This window comes from Schistocerca serialis, chromosome 1 (assembly GCF_023864345.2).
Source record: "Schistocerca serialis cubense isolate TAMUIC-IGC-003099 chromosome 1, iqSchSeri2.2, whole genome shotgun sequence".
Lineage (NCBI taxonomy): Eukaryota > Metazoa > Arthropoda > Insecta > Orthoptera > Acrididae > Schistocerca > Schistocerca serialis.
Window position 1 is genome coordinate 1,062,451,047 of NC_064638.1, and position 17,300 is coordinate 1,062,468,346.

Sequence of the window (17,300 nt, forward strand, 5' to 3'; positions counted from 1 at the left end):
TGTTACCTAGTGACATATTGTGTGAATAGATTAAGTGGTAAGATCTATATCCATTCAAAATCGTGAAGATGAACTAGAAAGCTTTAATGAAGCGGTCAGTACCGTGTCCATAATATTACAATCGTCGCTACGAAATAACTATTTCCGTGGATTTTGTACGTTTCTTAAATTATGAACGTAACTGTGAATACCATTAATCATCATATATGGTTTCATCACTTAAATGCGCAAATTAACTCCTGCAGCGATGTCAGACTGCAGTGGCACAGTGCCTGGGCTAGAGCTGTTAACAAAATATAGAAATATCGATAAATCTATATTTTCCCTGTAGAATATCGATAAACATCGGCAATATTACCTGCTTCAATATATATAAATTTGTCGATTTCAAAATGATAATATCGAGTGCCAATATTTTTATGGTATCTTACATTTTTTTCGCAACTTTCGTTAAATATTTGAAATTGTTCTTTTGAAATTGTAGTATAACATAATTTCACTTTCACTGTGCCAAGGAGCCTCACTACTTCTTGAGCTTTCATCACGTCCAGTCTTCCTCTTCGACTGTGTGAAGGAAATATGTATGGCACAATAGAAGGAGTCCGACTGCACTGGGAGTGGCGGTGTGGATGGAATAACAAGATTTCCGATGTGAAGAAATATCTCACATGTTGCGTTAAAAACCATTTTTAAGGCAACTAGTGTGCTATTTCTACACATCGGCATTCTTGGAAATGCTGAAAATGATGAACAGAAATCTAAATGAGAGGACTGGTTTTTGCGGCGGGTGGAGACGTGTGAGGGAAAATGCTGCCGTAATCGGCGCTCGGCGCCACCAACAGAAACTGCAACGCTTAGCTTCATTACGCAATTATCCTACATCGGCGTGAAAAAGGTTAATTTCGGCATGTTGCCAATGAAAAATTAAGAAAATAAGGTAAGAGAGTTTAACTAGAACGGAATACTGCATGACAGAGCAAAATGTACACAAATGAAACTCTCAAGGAAGTTTATGATTGATCAAGAAGTAATAAAGTGACATCGAACATAAAGAAAACTAATACCATGAATTTCAGTTTGATGAGTAAAAATGACAATGTTAAATTAAATGTAGGTGGCACCTCTATAGACTGTGTAACAAATGCAAAATTTCTAGGAATAAATATTGATTCTCAGTTGAGTGGTGTGAACACACAAAGGTACTTACAAACAGAATGTCATGAGCACGTTATGCCCTTAGAACCCTATGATCAGTGTGTAACATGCAGTGTCTTTTAGTTACATATTATTCATATGTACACTCAACTCTTAGCTATGGCATTCTTTTTTGGGGAACAAAACATGAACACAGTTTTCAAACTCCAGAAAAGAGCCATAAGAATAATAACCAAAAATACTAGTCGAGCTCATTGTAAAGATCTGTTCAGAACACTGGGGATTTTAACTGCTCCATGTGAATACATTTACCAGTCAGTTGTACACATCAAAAATAACATTGGTAATTACTGCACAAACAGTTCTGTCCACGCCCATGCAGCAAGAGATAGAGTCAACTTACGTTTACTAAGAAGAAATAAACATAAAACTCAAAACAGCATTTTGTACCCAGGAATAAAACTGAACAATAAATTGCATAAAGAGGTTTAAAAAACTGCAAAAATACACTTATTTAAAAAGGCAGCTAAAAGGTACCTATTATGCAATACGTTTTATACATTGAAGGATTATTTAGCTAAAACAGAATAAGGGTTTGATAAAAAATGTTATACTAATAATAATAATGATGATGATGATCATAAAACATCCAACATTCCACGTAACACATTCACTTCATGTTTTTTCCTTCTTTTTTTCTTTGTACAAATATTTATCCCCCTAGCTATGCATGGCACAATACTAACACCTCTTCCTCCTTCTGAGCTCAACATCTCACTCATTATGGAGGGATGCTGACTCAGTTTTTCAGGATAGCGAATGGGAAGTTGCGGTACAGAAAATGGCCCAGAGATCACCAGTGTGTGTGTGTGTGTGTGTGTGTGTGTGTGTGTGTGTGTGTGTGTGTGTGTGTGTGGTGAATGAAGTGTTATGAAACAATGTGTGTATAGCGTGAGAAGTGACTGATAATGAAATATGAATGAACAATGTGTCATTACATCATTTAATAAGTTATTTGTAAAAAAGTATTGCATACTAGGAGTAAATCTAATGATTGTCTTTAACTAGAAGTCTGTAAATATATGTGTGAATTAGCTTATTTTAAATTGATCTAAATTTGTAAATAGATTGACATGTCCTATATGCTTGTAAAAAGAGATCTACAGATGAATAAAGCTACTACTACTACTACTACTACTACCGTTGTTAATTAAGGACAGAACAGTCGACCCAAAAATTATTCTCTTGCAAGCTTTCCGTCTGCACAAAGCCCCATTATTAAATTATAAATTTTCAAATTAAGTGTTTTTCTTTCAATTCGTGCTCTAAGGAGGATAGGCAGGCTGTTGACTTGTTGATGTACCGAATATCTAATAATAAATCAATACGTAAATGCCCCACTCTAAAGCCAGGAGTATATTTACAACGTGCAGCCGATTTTTTATAGGCCTTTAGGTCGATGTATTTCCCTTCTATATACCGATACTATCTATCGATATATAAAGTCCCAATAACGATGCTTTTGAAATATTGATGTATCGGTTTCCCAGCACTTTTAAAAATGTCAACAGTCCCAGTCAGTGAGGGACCGCCGTGTTGCAGGTACAACCTGGTGCTGCTGCTGGTGACTTACGTACTGCCGGTGGGCGCCATGGTGGGCTGCTACAGCGCGATGGGCCGCGAGCTGTGGGGCAGCCGATCCATCGGTGAGATGACGCAGCGGCAGGCGGACTCCATCCGCTCCAAGCGCAAGGTGAGTGGACCCGCGTGCGAAGGCAGGCACAGGCTGATCGCAGGCTGTAAGGCCAATGCAACAGACTGAAAGACATCACCATTTCACAGTGAAAGATTGATCTCACCGTTTCTGTCTAAAGGAGTGCCAGCCAAGGCGTGCCAATTTTCACCTGGCCCGGATGTACGAGCTGCCTGTGGACCAAGGCTCTCCATCTCTCGGCTTTGCTCGTTTCTTCCTGGAACTACTAGGTATAGCGTGACAATTCGTTTGGTATCGCGGAGTGGCGTTTCTCGCTCGACACAACTCTCTTCAGTTCCGCTCAATCGTGATGTCAGAACTGACTACCCTTCGCTGTTTGTTCGTCTCGTGCAGGATGTTCATAGGTCCAGTAGCTATTTGCACAGAAAGAGGCAGCAAGCAATCTATCGTCATAAGCCTATAAAAAGCATTGGAAGAAGGATGAGGATGCTCAATATACACCATTCTATCGCTTGCTCCTTGTCCCGCAGTTACGCAGGGTCGGCCATGCTTAACTGGATTTGGCATGTTAATTGTTAATTTAAGGGGTGGCTGGGTGACCTTCCTGCCGCCACCCTGTACCCCCCCCCCCCCCCCAGGACGGAATTAGTGTACCCCAGCTATCTGCATCGTCTAGTGTAAATCGTGAAATAATGTGAATGTGTTTCAAATATCTGCGAGTCGTGGAACTGAGGCGGGACGTGGGGACCAGCCCAGTATTCACCTAGTGGGATGCGGAAGACCGCCTAAAAACCACATCCTTGTCGTTAATCAGCCGGGCGGATTCGATCTGGGGCCGGCGCTCTCGGCTATCCTGGCGGGTTAATGCCCAATGTGCGAGGTGCATTCAAGTTCTAAGGCCTCCGATTTTTTTTCTCTGGACTGGAAAGAGATAGAAACATGCGCATTATTTTAAAATGAGGCCACGTTCATTGTCAATACGTCCCAGAGATGGCAGCACCGTACGACAGATGGAATTTTACCGCCAGCGGCGAGAATGAGAACTGTTTTAAATACTTAAAATGGCGACGTTTTCCTTACTTGAACAGCGTGCAATCATTCGTTTTCTGAATTTGCGTGTTGTGAAACCAATTGAAATTCATCGACAGTTGAAGGAGACATGTGGTGATGGAGTTATGGATGTGTCGTAAGTGTGTTCGTGGGTGCGACAGTTTAATGAAGGCAGAATACCGTGTGACAACAAACCGAAACAACCTCGGGCTCGCACAAGCCGGTCTGACGACATGATCGAGAAAGTGGAGAGAATTGTTTTGGGGGATCGCCGAATGACTGTTGAACAGATTGCCTCCAGAGTTGGCATTTCTGTGGGTTCTGTGCACACAATCCTGCATGACGACCTGAAAATGCGAAAAGTGTCATCCAGGTGGGTGCCACGAATGCTGACGGACGACCACATGGCTGCCCGTGTGGCATGTTGCCAAGCAATGTTGACGCGCAACGACAGCGTGAATGGGACTTTCTTTTCGTCGGTTGTGACAATGGATGAGACGTGGATGCCATTTTTCAATCCAGATACAAAGCGCCAGTCAGCTCAATGGAAACACAGATTCACCACCACCAAAAAGATTTCGGGTACCGCCAGTGCTGCAAAAATGATGGTGTCCATGTTCTGGGACAGCGAGGGCGTAATCCTTTCCCATTGCGTTCCAAAGGGCACTACGGTAACAGGTGCATCCTACGAAAATGTTTTGAAGAACAAATTGCTTCCTGCACTGTAACAAAAACGTCCAGGAAGGGCTGCGCGTGTGCTGTTTCACCAAGACAACGCACCTGCACATCGAGCTAACGTTACGCAACAGTTTCTTCGTGATAACAACTTTGAAGTGATTCCTCATGCTCCCTACTCACCTGACCTGGCTCCTAGTGACTTTTGGCTTTTTACAACAATGAAAGACACTCTTCGTGGCCGCACATTCACCAGCCGTGCTGCTATTGCCTCAGCGATTTTGCAGTGGTCAAAACAGACTCCTAAAGAAGCCTTCGCCGCTGCCATGGAATCATGGCGTCAGCGTTGTAAAAATGTGTACGTCTGCAGGGCGATTACGTCGAGAAGTAATGCCAGTTTCATCGATTTCGGGTGAGCAGTTAATTAGAAAAAAAATCGGAGGCCTTAGAACTTGAATGCACGTCTAGGACACTCTAGGACAAAAAAAGGTGACGCGCCACTAAGGAGTTATCCGAATAGGACGGAAATTTATAGCTGTGATTTACATGTGCAGACAGTTAACTTGTAGCTCCAGAAAAACTGGATGTGTGGGAGAAAAAAACTTCACGAACTAAGAAAGTAAATAAAACATTTGCACACCTTTGGCCCTTATGCGGGGAATTATTCGGCTTGGCACTGGTATTTGTTGGATGTCTATCTGAGAGATATCATGCCAAATTATGTCCAGTTGATGGACAGACCGTCAAAATCTCGAGATAGTTGGAGGACTGTGCCCATAATGCTCCAAGCATTCCCGATTGGGAAGAAATCCGGTTATCTTGCTACCAAGGTAGGGTTTGACAACGACGAAGACAGCAGTGGAAACTCTCGCTGTGTGCGAGCAGGCACTGTTTTGTTGAAATGTAAATCCACGAGCTTGCCATGAAAGGACACCTAACAGGGCGTAGAATATCACTGATGTGCCGTTGTGCTCTAAGGGAGCCACGGATGTCAACCAAAGGGATCTTTCTACGAAAAGAATGTCACATCAGACCATCAATCTTGGTTCTCTGTCCATATGGTGAGCGACAATCATGTTGGTATCCCACATCCGTTAGAGATGCCTGCAGGCACGTCTTCGTTAATCTTCGGGACTCAATTCGTAGCGGGACGCACCACTGAAGCCAATTCTACTACATTCGATGAGTGACCAGTCTGAAGACGTGTCTGGATACGCCACGCCACACTTACAGCAGTGCGGTATGCCGATGATATTTCTACGCCCCGTTTTGTTGCCCTTTACAGCAAGCTATCCAGGCTTTACATATCAGCAAGATAATACCCACCCGCACATGGCGAGACTTTTTTCTGATTTCCTTCATGCTTGCCAAACCCTACTTTGGCCGGCGAGGTTACTGGATCTCTCGGTATTTGAGAACGTTTGGAACATTATGGGCAGGGTCCTCCAACCAGGCCGGGATTCTGACGATCTAAAGCATCAATTCTACATAATTTGGCACCACGTCTCTCAGGAGCTCAACCAACAGGGCTATCAACAAATGCCGAGCCGAATAACTGCTTCCATTGGGGCCAGAGGCGGACCAACACGTTATGACTTGGTCAAATTGCGAAGCGCTTTCCCTTCAATAAGTTATCCAGTCTTTCTTAAATTGTAATCATTCTTATGTCTGTAGATGAACATCACAGCTATCGATTTCCGTCCCACTCGGATAATTCCTTTGTGGTATGCAGTATTTTTTGTGTACATTAAGCAGTTGCATAAGTGATGGTTACTACAAATTTGCTATGAAACGACATGACAACACCTCGCATAAAGCATTTAAAGATCCATTTTACATTGAAATAGCAAAAGATTACAATTATTGACAGAAATATTTTGTGCTAAATTTGCAGGAATGGAGTACGGGAAGGAATTGGTGGTACGAATAGTAACATTTCTGAAGTCGTACGCATTACTCCATTGTCAGTTGCAACAGGTTTCGATGGAATAGAACGAAGAGTATGGAGACTTTATTTATTACTGCAAAGTACTTTGGTTATGTCAAGGGACAAGCCTGGAACGATTTTTCGATTTAAAACTCGCTATTGTTGAATTTATGAAGGAAAAAAGGAGTTCAGGGGTGAAACTTGGAGCATCCAGAATGGATTGCTGAATTTGCATTTTAACTGGACTTGACTACACACTACCCGCAGTAAGACATTGCTAGGTGAGAAACAACGTATTTAGGATTGTGCATTTAAGAAGATAATCGCATTGCGGGAGTCAAATACAGACAAATAAGGTCGTCCATTTTCCTAAGCTCACTGACGTCAAAGAAAATGAGAAAACCCTGAGGTTTGAAGAATTCATTGTCGTCTTGAAAATATTTCAAGGATAATTTCGTAAACGTTTTGAGGACACTACCAGTTTTACTTTTGTTTCTTCGGGACCATTTTCGAGACCATTATCCGTTTCAATTGAAAGCACCACTTCGTATTTCCTGATTGACCTGCAAGGTAATTTCCTTTTTAATGGCAAATTCTTTTACAGTAAATCTGTCCTGGTTATCTACATGCCTTTCCTCAGTGGAATTTCCACACCTCCATATTCAGGCTGCAAAAGTGCTACGACCTTTCTATCGACTTATTTGTGTGCAAGAACTTTTCGGAATTATGAAACCAAATAAGTGACGATTGCATGGCAAACTGAGTGAAAAAAATCTGTGAAACTGTGTCTGTGTCTCAACAGACTATACTAGATAAAAATCATGTCTTCAGTACCCCAAAAGTAATTAAATAATACTGAAAATTTATTTTGGTTTCATCTGTGTTGTTAAAGAAACTAAACTCCGCTCGAAAATGCCATGGTACCGACTGGCCGCCGTGTAATCCTCAGCCAACAGGCGTTACTGGATGCGGATATAGTCAGCACACCGCTATCCCGTCCGTATGTCAGTTTACGAGAGCGGAGACGCTACTTCTGGATTAAGTAGTTTGCCGCACAAGGGCTGAGTGCAGCGTGCTTGCCAACAGCGCTCGGTAGACTGGATGGTCACCCATCCAAATGCTAGCACAGCCCGACAGCGCTTGACTTCGATGATCTGACGAGAACCTACGGTGCCACTGCGGCAAGGCCGTAGGCATCTGTGTCCTTACGAAATGTGAAATATAAAACCAAGTCATGCGCAGTGAAAGTGCACTGCTATTTAAGTGCATCATATTTACAGTTTCCCACCTCTTCACCCCGCTCGCGGTCAGACAGCACAGTGTGGTTGCGGGGAAAGTATGGAGCAAGGCCGAGCGCTATGGCACTCGTGAAGAGGAAATCTCATGAGCTGAAATCTTGGGCTCAGTCAAACAGAGGGCAGTCTGCCCGCGTGGGCAGAATGCTCTGCTGCCTGCAGTAGATGGCCGTGGACCGACAGCCCGTAGACAGTGTGCAGCGATCCAGTTGTAGAATGGCAATCGTTGCGAGCGAGCGAGCTTGTACGGCTTCTACATTACGACACCTGCTTGATCCTTTTGTAACATGTGTCTTCGGATACCTAAGCAAAATGGTGATATGTAACTCTATGGTTGCCAGTGGTTGTACTATGAGCAGACGACGTCACTGTCATTCTGCCACGAGCAGTAATCTGTTGTCCGTGGTCAGTGAGAGAGCAGTGTGGATGGCGGACATGCTGGATAGAGGACGATTTTTGAAATGCTACCTTGTGAGATGGTGCTTGTGGAATGAGGTATAAGGGGCAGTCAAATAAAAATAGAACATTCACCATATCACACAGTCTGCACGACAGATAGCCCCACAGTTGTTACGTTTCGATACTGCCACCCTTGTGGTAGGGGAACAGCCGTGCGGTTAAAGGCGCTGCAGTCTGGAACCGCAAGACCGCTACGGTCGCAGGTTCGAATCCTGCCTCGGGCATGGATGTTTGTGATGTTCTTAGGTTAGTTAGGTTTAACTAGTTCTAAGTTCTAGGGGACTAATGACCTCAGCAGTTGAGTCCCATAGTGCTCAGAGCCATTTGAACCAACCACTTTTTTTCTCACCATAACGCTGAGCGGCTACTAAACTGTTATATGCTTTTGAGTCTCCATCACCTAAGAACTTAGTGTAACACACTCCTCTTTCGTTTACAAAACGGTTCAAATGGATCTAAGCACTATGGGACTTAACATGTGAGGTCATCAGTCTCCTAGACTTAGAACTACTTTAACCTAACTAACCTAAGGACATCACACGCATCAATGCCCGAAGCAGGATTCGAACCTACGACCGTTGCAGTAGCGCGGTTCCGGTCTGAAGCGTCCAGAACCGCTCGGCCACAGTGGCCGGCTTTTGTTCACAGATCGACTAAAAATTTAAATAGCTGCAGAGGCCTTCATACCACCACTTAGTCGTTCATAGTTTCTGTCACAGATATACCTTCTTCATTCCCTGATTTACACTCATAACAATGTTTGGTTAAAATCTGGAAACCTATTACCGTTCCAGTATCCACACTGGTTACTATAGCAACAGAATTCTTAGACCTGTAGCCGCCATTCTGACAAGTGTCATCAAAAGCTACTGGTATGTTAGACATACCATCATTTATTTTAACAGCTTCGTTTGCAGCACCCTTCATCGACTCACATGCAACAGATTCCACAACAGCCCCAATAAATCCTGCATCCTTGTCGATTGTACAAGGTGGACGTGGCATATCCATCACGGCACACATTGTTTTTTCTGCAGTGTGTCCTTTGCCAATAGCTCTCAATCCATAAAATCACCTAACATTTCTTCAAAATAATTATCTTTACACTTATCATAATTCAAAAATGGATTAGTATATTTACAACTGGCATGTCCACTTGATACCTCACTGTCTTCATGTAAACTAACTGGCCCTCCACATATTTTACAACACACACATTCACCTAACGCCCTTGATAAGATGTGTAAATCTATCAGAATATAACCTAACCTACCATTTATATCACTTTCGTTTTGAGACAACTGTGTATCACAACGTTTTATTGTAATTTTCGAAGCACTAGTGGGTGTTTCTCTAGACACTGAACGAGTCTGCTTGTATTTCATTTTCTGTAACTTCACATGTCACATGTTGAACACAGTTTTCCCCTTTATCCGAAAATATATTACCATGAAACCCACGTTTCCTAAAAACTCTTCGTTTTGGCGTCATACTTTACTTTTTGAGAGATTTACCAATCTATTCGTCATTTTTCCTCAGAAAAACGTTAGCACTTCAACATACAACGCGTGTTTGTACTATGAAACGATACGATACTGTTTTTGACGGTGCTGCAAATACAAACACGTAATTTATAACACAGCAGTCCACGGCCTTCTATTCAAAAAATTACCGATTTCATTAGATCTTGAAGTAATGTATATAACAATTATAACATTTTCAACTGTTGTAGATTATATTTAATAAAATAAAATAAAATACTTTCCATATGAGTTCATAAGTGATATATCATTTTATTCGGAAAACTGCGGAAAATTTTATGAGATAAAAATCTGAAAATGTGTAAAAAAAATTTTCGTTTTAACTCCACTTAATTTAGAAATTTAGAGGTAACATTCAAATACGAATTGCGCATTGTTATGTTATAAAATTTTACCGCTTCAGAGACATAACTGTTCTACTGATCCACGTGTCGTCTTTGATGGAGATTACCGACTTTCATATTGCCATAATATTCGTTGCTATTGATTAAGACGACATACATAACTTTCACGCTCCGCCACTGGTGTAGATGAACTTCTCTTTGTGTGGCTGTAACTGGTGTGGCGAGTTGCTGGGTACAAAGAATACGCTCTCTAAAAGAACACGTTTGATATTCTGTCTCGATATATAGTGCCCTAAAAGTTGCAGAAGGTGCTCAGGAAGTCAGGGCTCCCCAGAGTTATCTTTTAAACTCTTGACAAAAAAAAATGCATCATTTTACACCTCCACACGTACCCATATCGGCAGAAAGAATATGATCAATTTATGGCGAAATCTAAATTTCAATACTTATGACTGAACTCGTTCACTATCGTTACGGGTTTGTAAGTTACATTGGCCGTGTTCACCTTTTAGCCACGCTAACCACTGAGCTAAGGGGGACGTGGATTTGATTCGCGAGCCAGTCACAAATTTTATCCACTTGGCGACTGGGTGTTGTCCTAATATCCATTTGATCATTATCGACACTCAAGCCGCCAAAATAGCGTCAGATAAAAAAGACTTGCACCAGCGGCTGAACTCCGCAGAAGGAAAACCGCGGCCAAAATGTGCCTTACGCACATTTCATTTCATTCTGAAGATGTCACTTCAGTGGTCGTCTCTAAAGGAAATAAAAGGATGTATGAGGAACAGTCAAATGAAACTCAACATGAGACACAACGGGATCATGGAATGGCTCCATTCAAAAGTGTTCAATATACACGTTAGACACTTACCGCACTGAGAGATGAGACGGTCTGTCGCTGACGGATCCACAATCGCATCCACTCTTGCGCTTCCTCGGCCAGCTGAAGTCGACGTCCACGTGTGTCTTTTTTCAGGTCGCCAAAGAAGTGAAAATGCGACGGTGAAAGATCCGGGCTATACGGAGGATGTTGCAGTGTTTTCCAACCAAAAAGATGAAGCGTAGCAGCCTTCATTTGATAGGCAGTGAGGGAGCGACCGTTATCGTGCAACGGGATGACACCGTCCGACAGCATTCCGACAGACTGAGAGAAAACGGCATAATTAACAGTGGCAACATCCCACGTCTCCCCCGCCAAAGAAATCCAAAGCTTTTGACTCAAGTTCGGTAAGTTCTTCAACTGCAGTGGCGCTTTACTCGTCGCAATGCACACTGCTATGAGGACACATTGTAGAAACAGCGACGCGCAGTTAGTCAAAAAGCTCCGGAATTCTGTAAGATGGCCGCGTGGAGTGGCCGAGCGGTTTGCGGCCCCATATCACGGACTGGGTGTATATGTTGTTCTTAGCATAAGTTAGTTTAAGTTAGTTGCAGTAGTCTGAAAGACTATGGACCGATGACCTCAGCAGTTTGGTCCCATAGGACTTCACACACATTTGAACATTTCTTTGGAACGAAAGCATACTGTTGCACAATAACGCTCGCCTTCACACTGCCGATCGGACGAAGGCTACACTTCAGCAATTTGGGTGGGAAACACTGCAACATCCTCAGTACAGCCTGCATCATTCGCCATGTGATTTTCACATTTTTGCCGACCTGAGGAAAAACATGGGTGGCCTTGGGTTTCAGTCGGACGTTTCTAAGGCGTGCTGAATGAAAACCTTCGCTTGATGAATACATTAAGACTGCGCCGTTTACATGTATTGAATAACTGTACACTGAAATTAAATTGCTATTACTACACCTATACAAACAACCTGACAAAAAAGGGGAAGCACCCATTAAGGGAGCAGAAAGCGAAATGAAATTACAAAGATAGAGTGCATCTGCAATTACAAAATCCAGTAAAATTTACAACGAACTTGGCGTATGAGCCCAGTTAACACAATGACGTTGCACCCTATCTGACTTTGATGCCTGCACTAATTCGGTAGGTAGGGGTGTGATATCCTCTTCTGAGTCACGCTGACCCCCAAGTGTTGTAACTGGTCCTTGATATACTGGATACGGGTACTGGGACGCAGTTGACATCCGAACTGGACTCACATATGTTCTGTTGGTGACTGATCTGGGGAGCTTCCCGGACACGCAGTCCGTTCACATCTGGATACTGCACTACTCGACGAGCCGTCCAAATGGAGTCTCTTAGTGAGACCACTTTCAAACCATGTCAGGTGCTGATAACGCTGTCTCACACGAGAGCCCGGCGTCTCAGTGCCTTTAGAATGATCATTCAACATCTGACGCTGTTCACGTTCCTTGTACACCTTACCAGGTCTGGAAACAACACAAAACACGAGAACACTAGTGCACTCTGCGGACCTTTCCGTCGCAGAGACTTGCGACTCAAATCATTTACACACCAGCCAATTGTGTGAACGTGTACAAACATGTGTTCTGGTTGCTTCACTTCTGTTGTCATGCCGTGTAATTCGTATAAGACCACCGACTCTTTTCTGTGTTATGGACAGTTGGTTGCCAAGAGAAAAGCATTAAATGAAATTTAATCCTTGCTGGTACCAAATACGAGTACATCGTAGCTATCACGTAACCATTAACAATTTGAAATATGATACCAGCGCGTAACCCAGAGTAAAGATATAAAGTTGGACTCTCTCAACAGGTCACATAATATGGATACAGCATGTAAGAGCTACATAAAGCAGATGGAATATGAAATGGAAGTCAGACGACAGCTGCAAGTGACTGCCAACAGAATTCTAGATCACTTTGCGACGGACAGGGTTCGGATGAGGATGAGGCTCACAGTGCTACGAAAAGACTAAGGCTGACATTTTTGTCTTGTGAGTAGCAGTAACTGTGTTGATGTTTAAGATAATTCTCGTTGTTCCGCCACCGCTGCACATTTTCAGTTAGATTACATCTTTCCATCTCTCAGATTCATCTTCAGATCTGAGTAGTGACAGTACTCTGACACGTGGTTCTCAGCAAACAAGACGTTTTGCTAACGCAACTACTTAGATTTGAAGATGATCCTGAGTGATTTAAACATGTAATCTAATTAAAACTGTGCAACTGAGATGGAAAAATAAATGAGCGCTATCTTAAAAAAACTACTTAAAAAGTAACTCCTTATGTAATGCATTATTTGCTTAATATCGACAGAGGAATTTTAACAAACAGGTAATTTCTATAATATTCATCCGATGAAACCACAGGCATCGATATGCATTGTGTGTGTATAATAAGCTAGGTGACCTAGGGCAGATTTCTTAATCCAAGGTTTCGTTTATAATCTGGGCTTACGACACAAACACCAGTAATAACGAATCACAAGTAAAAGCAAATTCTTGGAATTAAGGAATTAATACACTGAAGCACCAAAGCAACTGGTATAGGCAAGTGTATTCAAATACAGAATGGCTCAAATGGCTCTGAGCACTATGGGACTTAACATCTGTGGTCATCAGTCCTCTAGAACTTAGAACTACTTAAACCTAACTAACCTAAGGACATAACACACATCCATGCCCGAGGCAGGATTCGAACCTGCGACCGTAACAGTCGCGCGGTTCCGGACTGCGCGGCTAGAACCGCTAGACCACCGCGGCCGGCTCAAATACAGAGATACGTGACCAGTCAGAATACGATGTTGCGGTCGGCATCGCCTTATATAGGCGAAGTTGTTAGATCGGTTACTGCTGCTACAATGGCAGGTTATCACAATTTAAGTGAGTTTGAACGTGGTGTTATAGACGGTGCACGGGCGATGAGACACAGCATCTTTGAGGTCGCGATGAAGTCGAGATTTTCCCCTAGCGACCGTTTCACGAGTGCTTCGGGAATATCAGGAATCCAGTACATCAAATCTCCGACATCGCTGAGGCCGAAAAAAGATCCTGCAAGCATGGGACCAACGACGACTGAAGAGAATCGTTAAACGTGACAGAAGTGCAACCATTCCGCAAATTGCTGCAGATTTCAACGCTGGGCCATCAGCAAGTGTTAGCGTGCGACCCATTCAACGAATCGTCATCGACATTAGCTTTCAGAGCCGAAGTCCCACGCGTATACCCTTGATGACTGCACGGCGCAAAGCTTTACGCATCGCCTGGGCCCGTCAACACCGAAATTGGACTGTTGATGACTCGAAACGTGTTGTCTGGTCGCACGAGTCCCGTTTCATATAGTATGGAGTGGATGGACGTGTAGGGGTATGGAGACCACCTCATGAGTCCATGGAACCAGCATGTCAGCAGGGGAGTGTTCAAGCTGGTGGAGACTCTGTAATGGTGTGGGGCGTGTGCAACTGGAGTGATATGGGACCCCTGATACGTCTAGGTACGGCTCTGACAGGTGACTCGTACGTAAGAATCCTGTCTGATCGCCTATATCCATTCATATCAATTGTGAATTCCGACGGACCTGGGCAATTCTAACAGGTCACTGCGGACGCCAGACGTCCAGAATTGCTACAGAGTGGCTCCAGGAACACTCTTCTGAGTTTAAACATTTACGCTGGCCACCAAACTCCCCAGAGATGAACATTATTGAGCACATCTGGGATGCGTTACAACGTTCCGTTCAAAAGAGGTTTTCACGCCCTTGTACTCTTACAGATTTATGGACAGCCCTGCATGAATGATAGGGTCAGTTCCCTCCAGCACTACTTCACACACTAGTCGAGTCCAAGCCACGTCGTGTTGCTGCACTTCTGCGAGCTCGCGCTGGCCCTACACGATATTAGACAGGTGTACCAGTTACTTTTGCTCTTCAGTGTACTTCAGAGCCTCTGAAGGCTAATGTTTTTCCACACGTCTTTTGATTCCTGTCTGATTTAAAATCTGTAAAGTCAGGAAGATACCCGACCATGAAAACACTATCAGTAGTAATGGCGAGAGGAAATATCAAAACTGCTTGTTAGAATTGTCGGTAGTAAAGATACAAGACATTTGCATACTTACGTAACTCCCTTTCTTACAAAATGTGTTTCGTTCTTGCTGCCAATTTTGGGTCGAGCCTTCATAACATTGTTGTAAAAATGTTATCATACATCTTAAACCATCCATACTGGCATTATAAGTATGCAACCCAAATTCCTAAATTTTCAAGCATGTTATAGTGTTTCATAGCTGCTCAATCGACTTTGGAGAACGTGTCAATAGACACATTCTGGTATTTTGAGTATGTAGTTACACTGTTATATTTATTCTGGCTCTGCCGTTATTACATCTCGTTAATTTTGCGCCACCAAAGAGTTAAGTTTCATTACACCGGTGCTATCTGCAAGGCATTTCTTTAGTAGAATACTTATTCCTTACTTCTTAACTTTCGGTAATGCGCCACGAGCCGGGAGTGCGGTTTGCCTCCTTTGAAAAGACTCCCAGACTTTAATTACAAACGTATCGATCCCGGCACTTATTCCATCACTCCTCCGGAACCCGTAATTCAATTGTCGCCACTCTTCGAATGGCTTTCAACTACTTAGTACTTTCCTCGATGATCTGATACTACAGTTCTCTTGAAGCTAACTGATTTCTGTTATCTTCACTACTTAACACGTTTCATAAATGATTTCACTTACGTTTCATATCAGACAGCATTTCTTATCTCGGCACAATATGCATCCATCGCTGCTAGTGACGAGTTAAATTGTTTTCGCAAAAATGTAGGATGCACGCATTTATCTCATTCTTACATAGTATTCTATCTGAAATTTCTATTTAAAATAATTTTCTTATAATTATTAACTTAGCTCCATGAGACGTACTAGGTTCTTCTGTGAAGTTTATTGTAATGACGTCAATCTTATGCCACATTCTTTTAACCGTTCATATCCCCAGTTACCTCACTGTAGGTTTACCTTGCACTTACGTTAGTGATGTCGGAGTACAATTCTTTTTCAGCTGTTGTTCATCCACAAGCGAAACCCAACAAAAAGAAATTAGAACGTACAACGAGACCCTCCGAAATGTGTGTAACTTCGATGTATTTTTTGTCTTTTTTCTTTTTTTAATTTGTTGTTCACTGTAATATCGCCAGACTTTGCTCGATGTAAATGTAAATGTCGTGTGACTAGGGCCTCCCGTCGGGTAGACCGTTCGCTGAGGTGCAAGTCTTTCGATTTGACGCCACTTCAGCGACTTGCGCGTCGATGGGGATGAAATAATGTTGATTAGGACAAAACAACACCCAGTCTCTGAGTGGAGAAAATCTCCGACCCAGCCGGGAATCGAATCCGGACCCTTAGGATTGACATTCTGTTGCGCTGACCATACAGCTACCGGGAACGGAGACTTTGCTCAATAATTTCGCATTTAATTAATGATATCCGTATCTTTGGAGGAGTTAACACTACTTTTCTTCTTTCTGAAATGGATACAATTCAAGTTTGTCCAAAACTTCCATCTTCCGGTAAATGGGCAATTTTAACTCTTGCATTTATGTCTAATTAGTGTTTTGAACTGTGTGACTAAATGTATCCATTCCTTCCCGAAAAACCTCATAAAGGACCTTGTGATAGCCACGTATAACCAGATATCACTGTCGTGTGGCCGCTCGCCGCCAGGTGATAGTCTTCTCACGTGACGCCTTTGAGCCGTCTTGCATGTCGTTGATGATAAAACGATGATGAGGATGACGCAACGCCCAGTCCCCGAGCGGAGAAAATCTCCGACCCTGCCGACAATCGAACCCACGTTACTTCCGTTAATATTTACGGACGCTGACCCTGCAACTACCGAAGCGGACGCAATTTTAGATACTCAGTGCTGCTGCGTATTTAGTTTTATTGAAGCTGTCTTAATTATTTCACTTATAAAGTAGCTTTAATGGATTCTACGCAACAAATCGATACAGTAGTTGATTCATGGAATGTACATGAACAATTCAGCAACCCTTATGACATATCAATTAAGAAAAAACTGCAACTAGCCTAACATTTGAAAGGAATAATTTATTTCGCCGTAAGACATTTCGGGCCCGAACCCATCGTCAGACGGCTGCGAGGATTTGCCTTCTCTATACATTACAGCATGAGGGTCTGCACCATTCAATTGGAGCATGCTGAATATGTGGCAGGGTGGTTGCAGTTTTTTGTTAAGTGATATTTAC

The 17,300-nt window shown here is 42.8% G+C and overlaps 1 protein-coding gene across 1 annotated transcript in view; it reads left to right on the forward strand.

The window, feature by feature from the left end:
• The first annotated feature begins 2,716 nt into the window (after positions 1-2,716).
• LOC126455320 (tachykinin-like peptides receptor 86C) overlaps positions 2,717-17,300 on the forward strand; it is a 192,663-nt gene continuing 178,079 nt past the window's right edge. The window contains exon 1 of the mRNA XM_050091165.1: positions 2,717-2,908. Within this exon, the coding sequence (XP_049947122.1) occupies positions 2,717-2,908 (192 nt within the window). The remainder of the gene's footprint in view (positions 2,909-17,300) is intronic.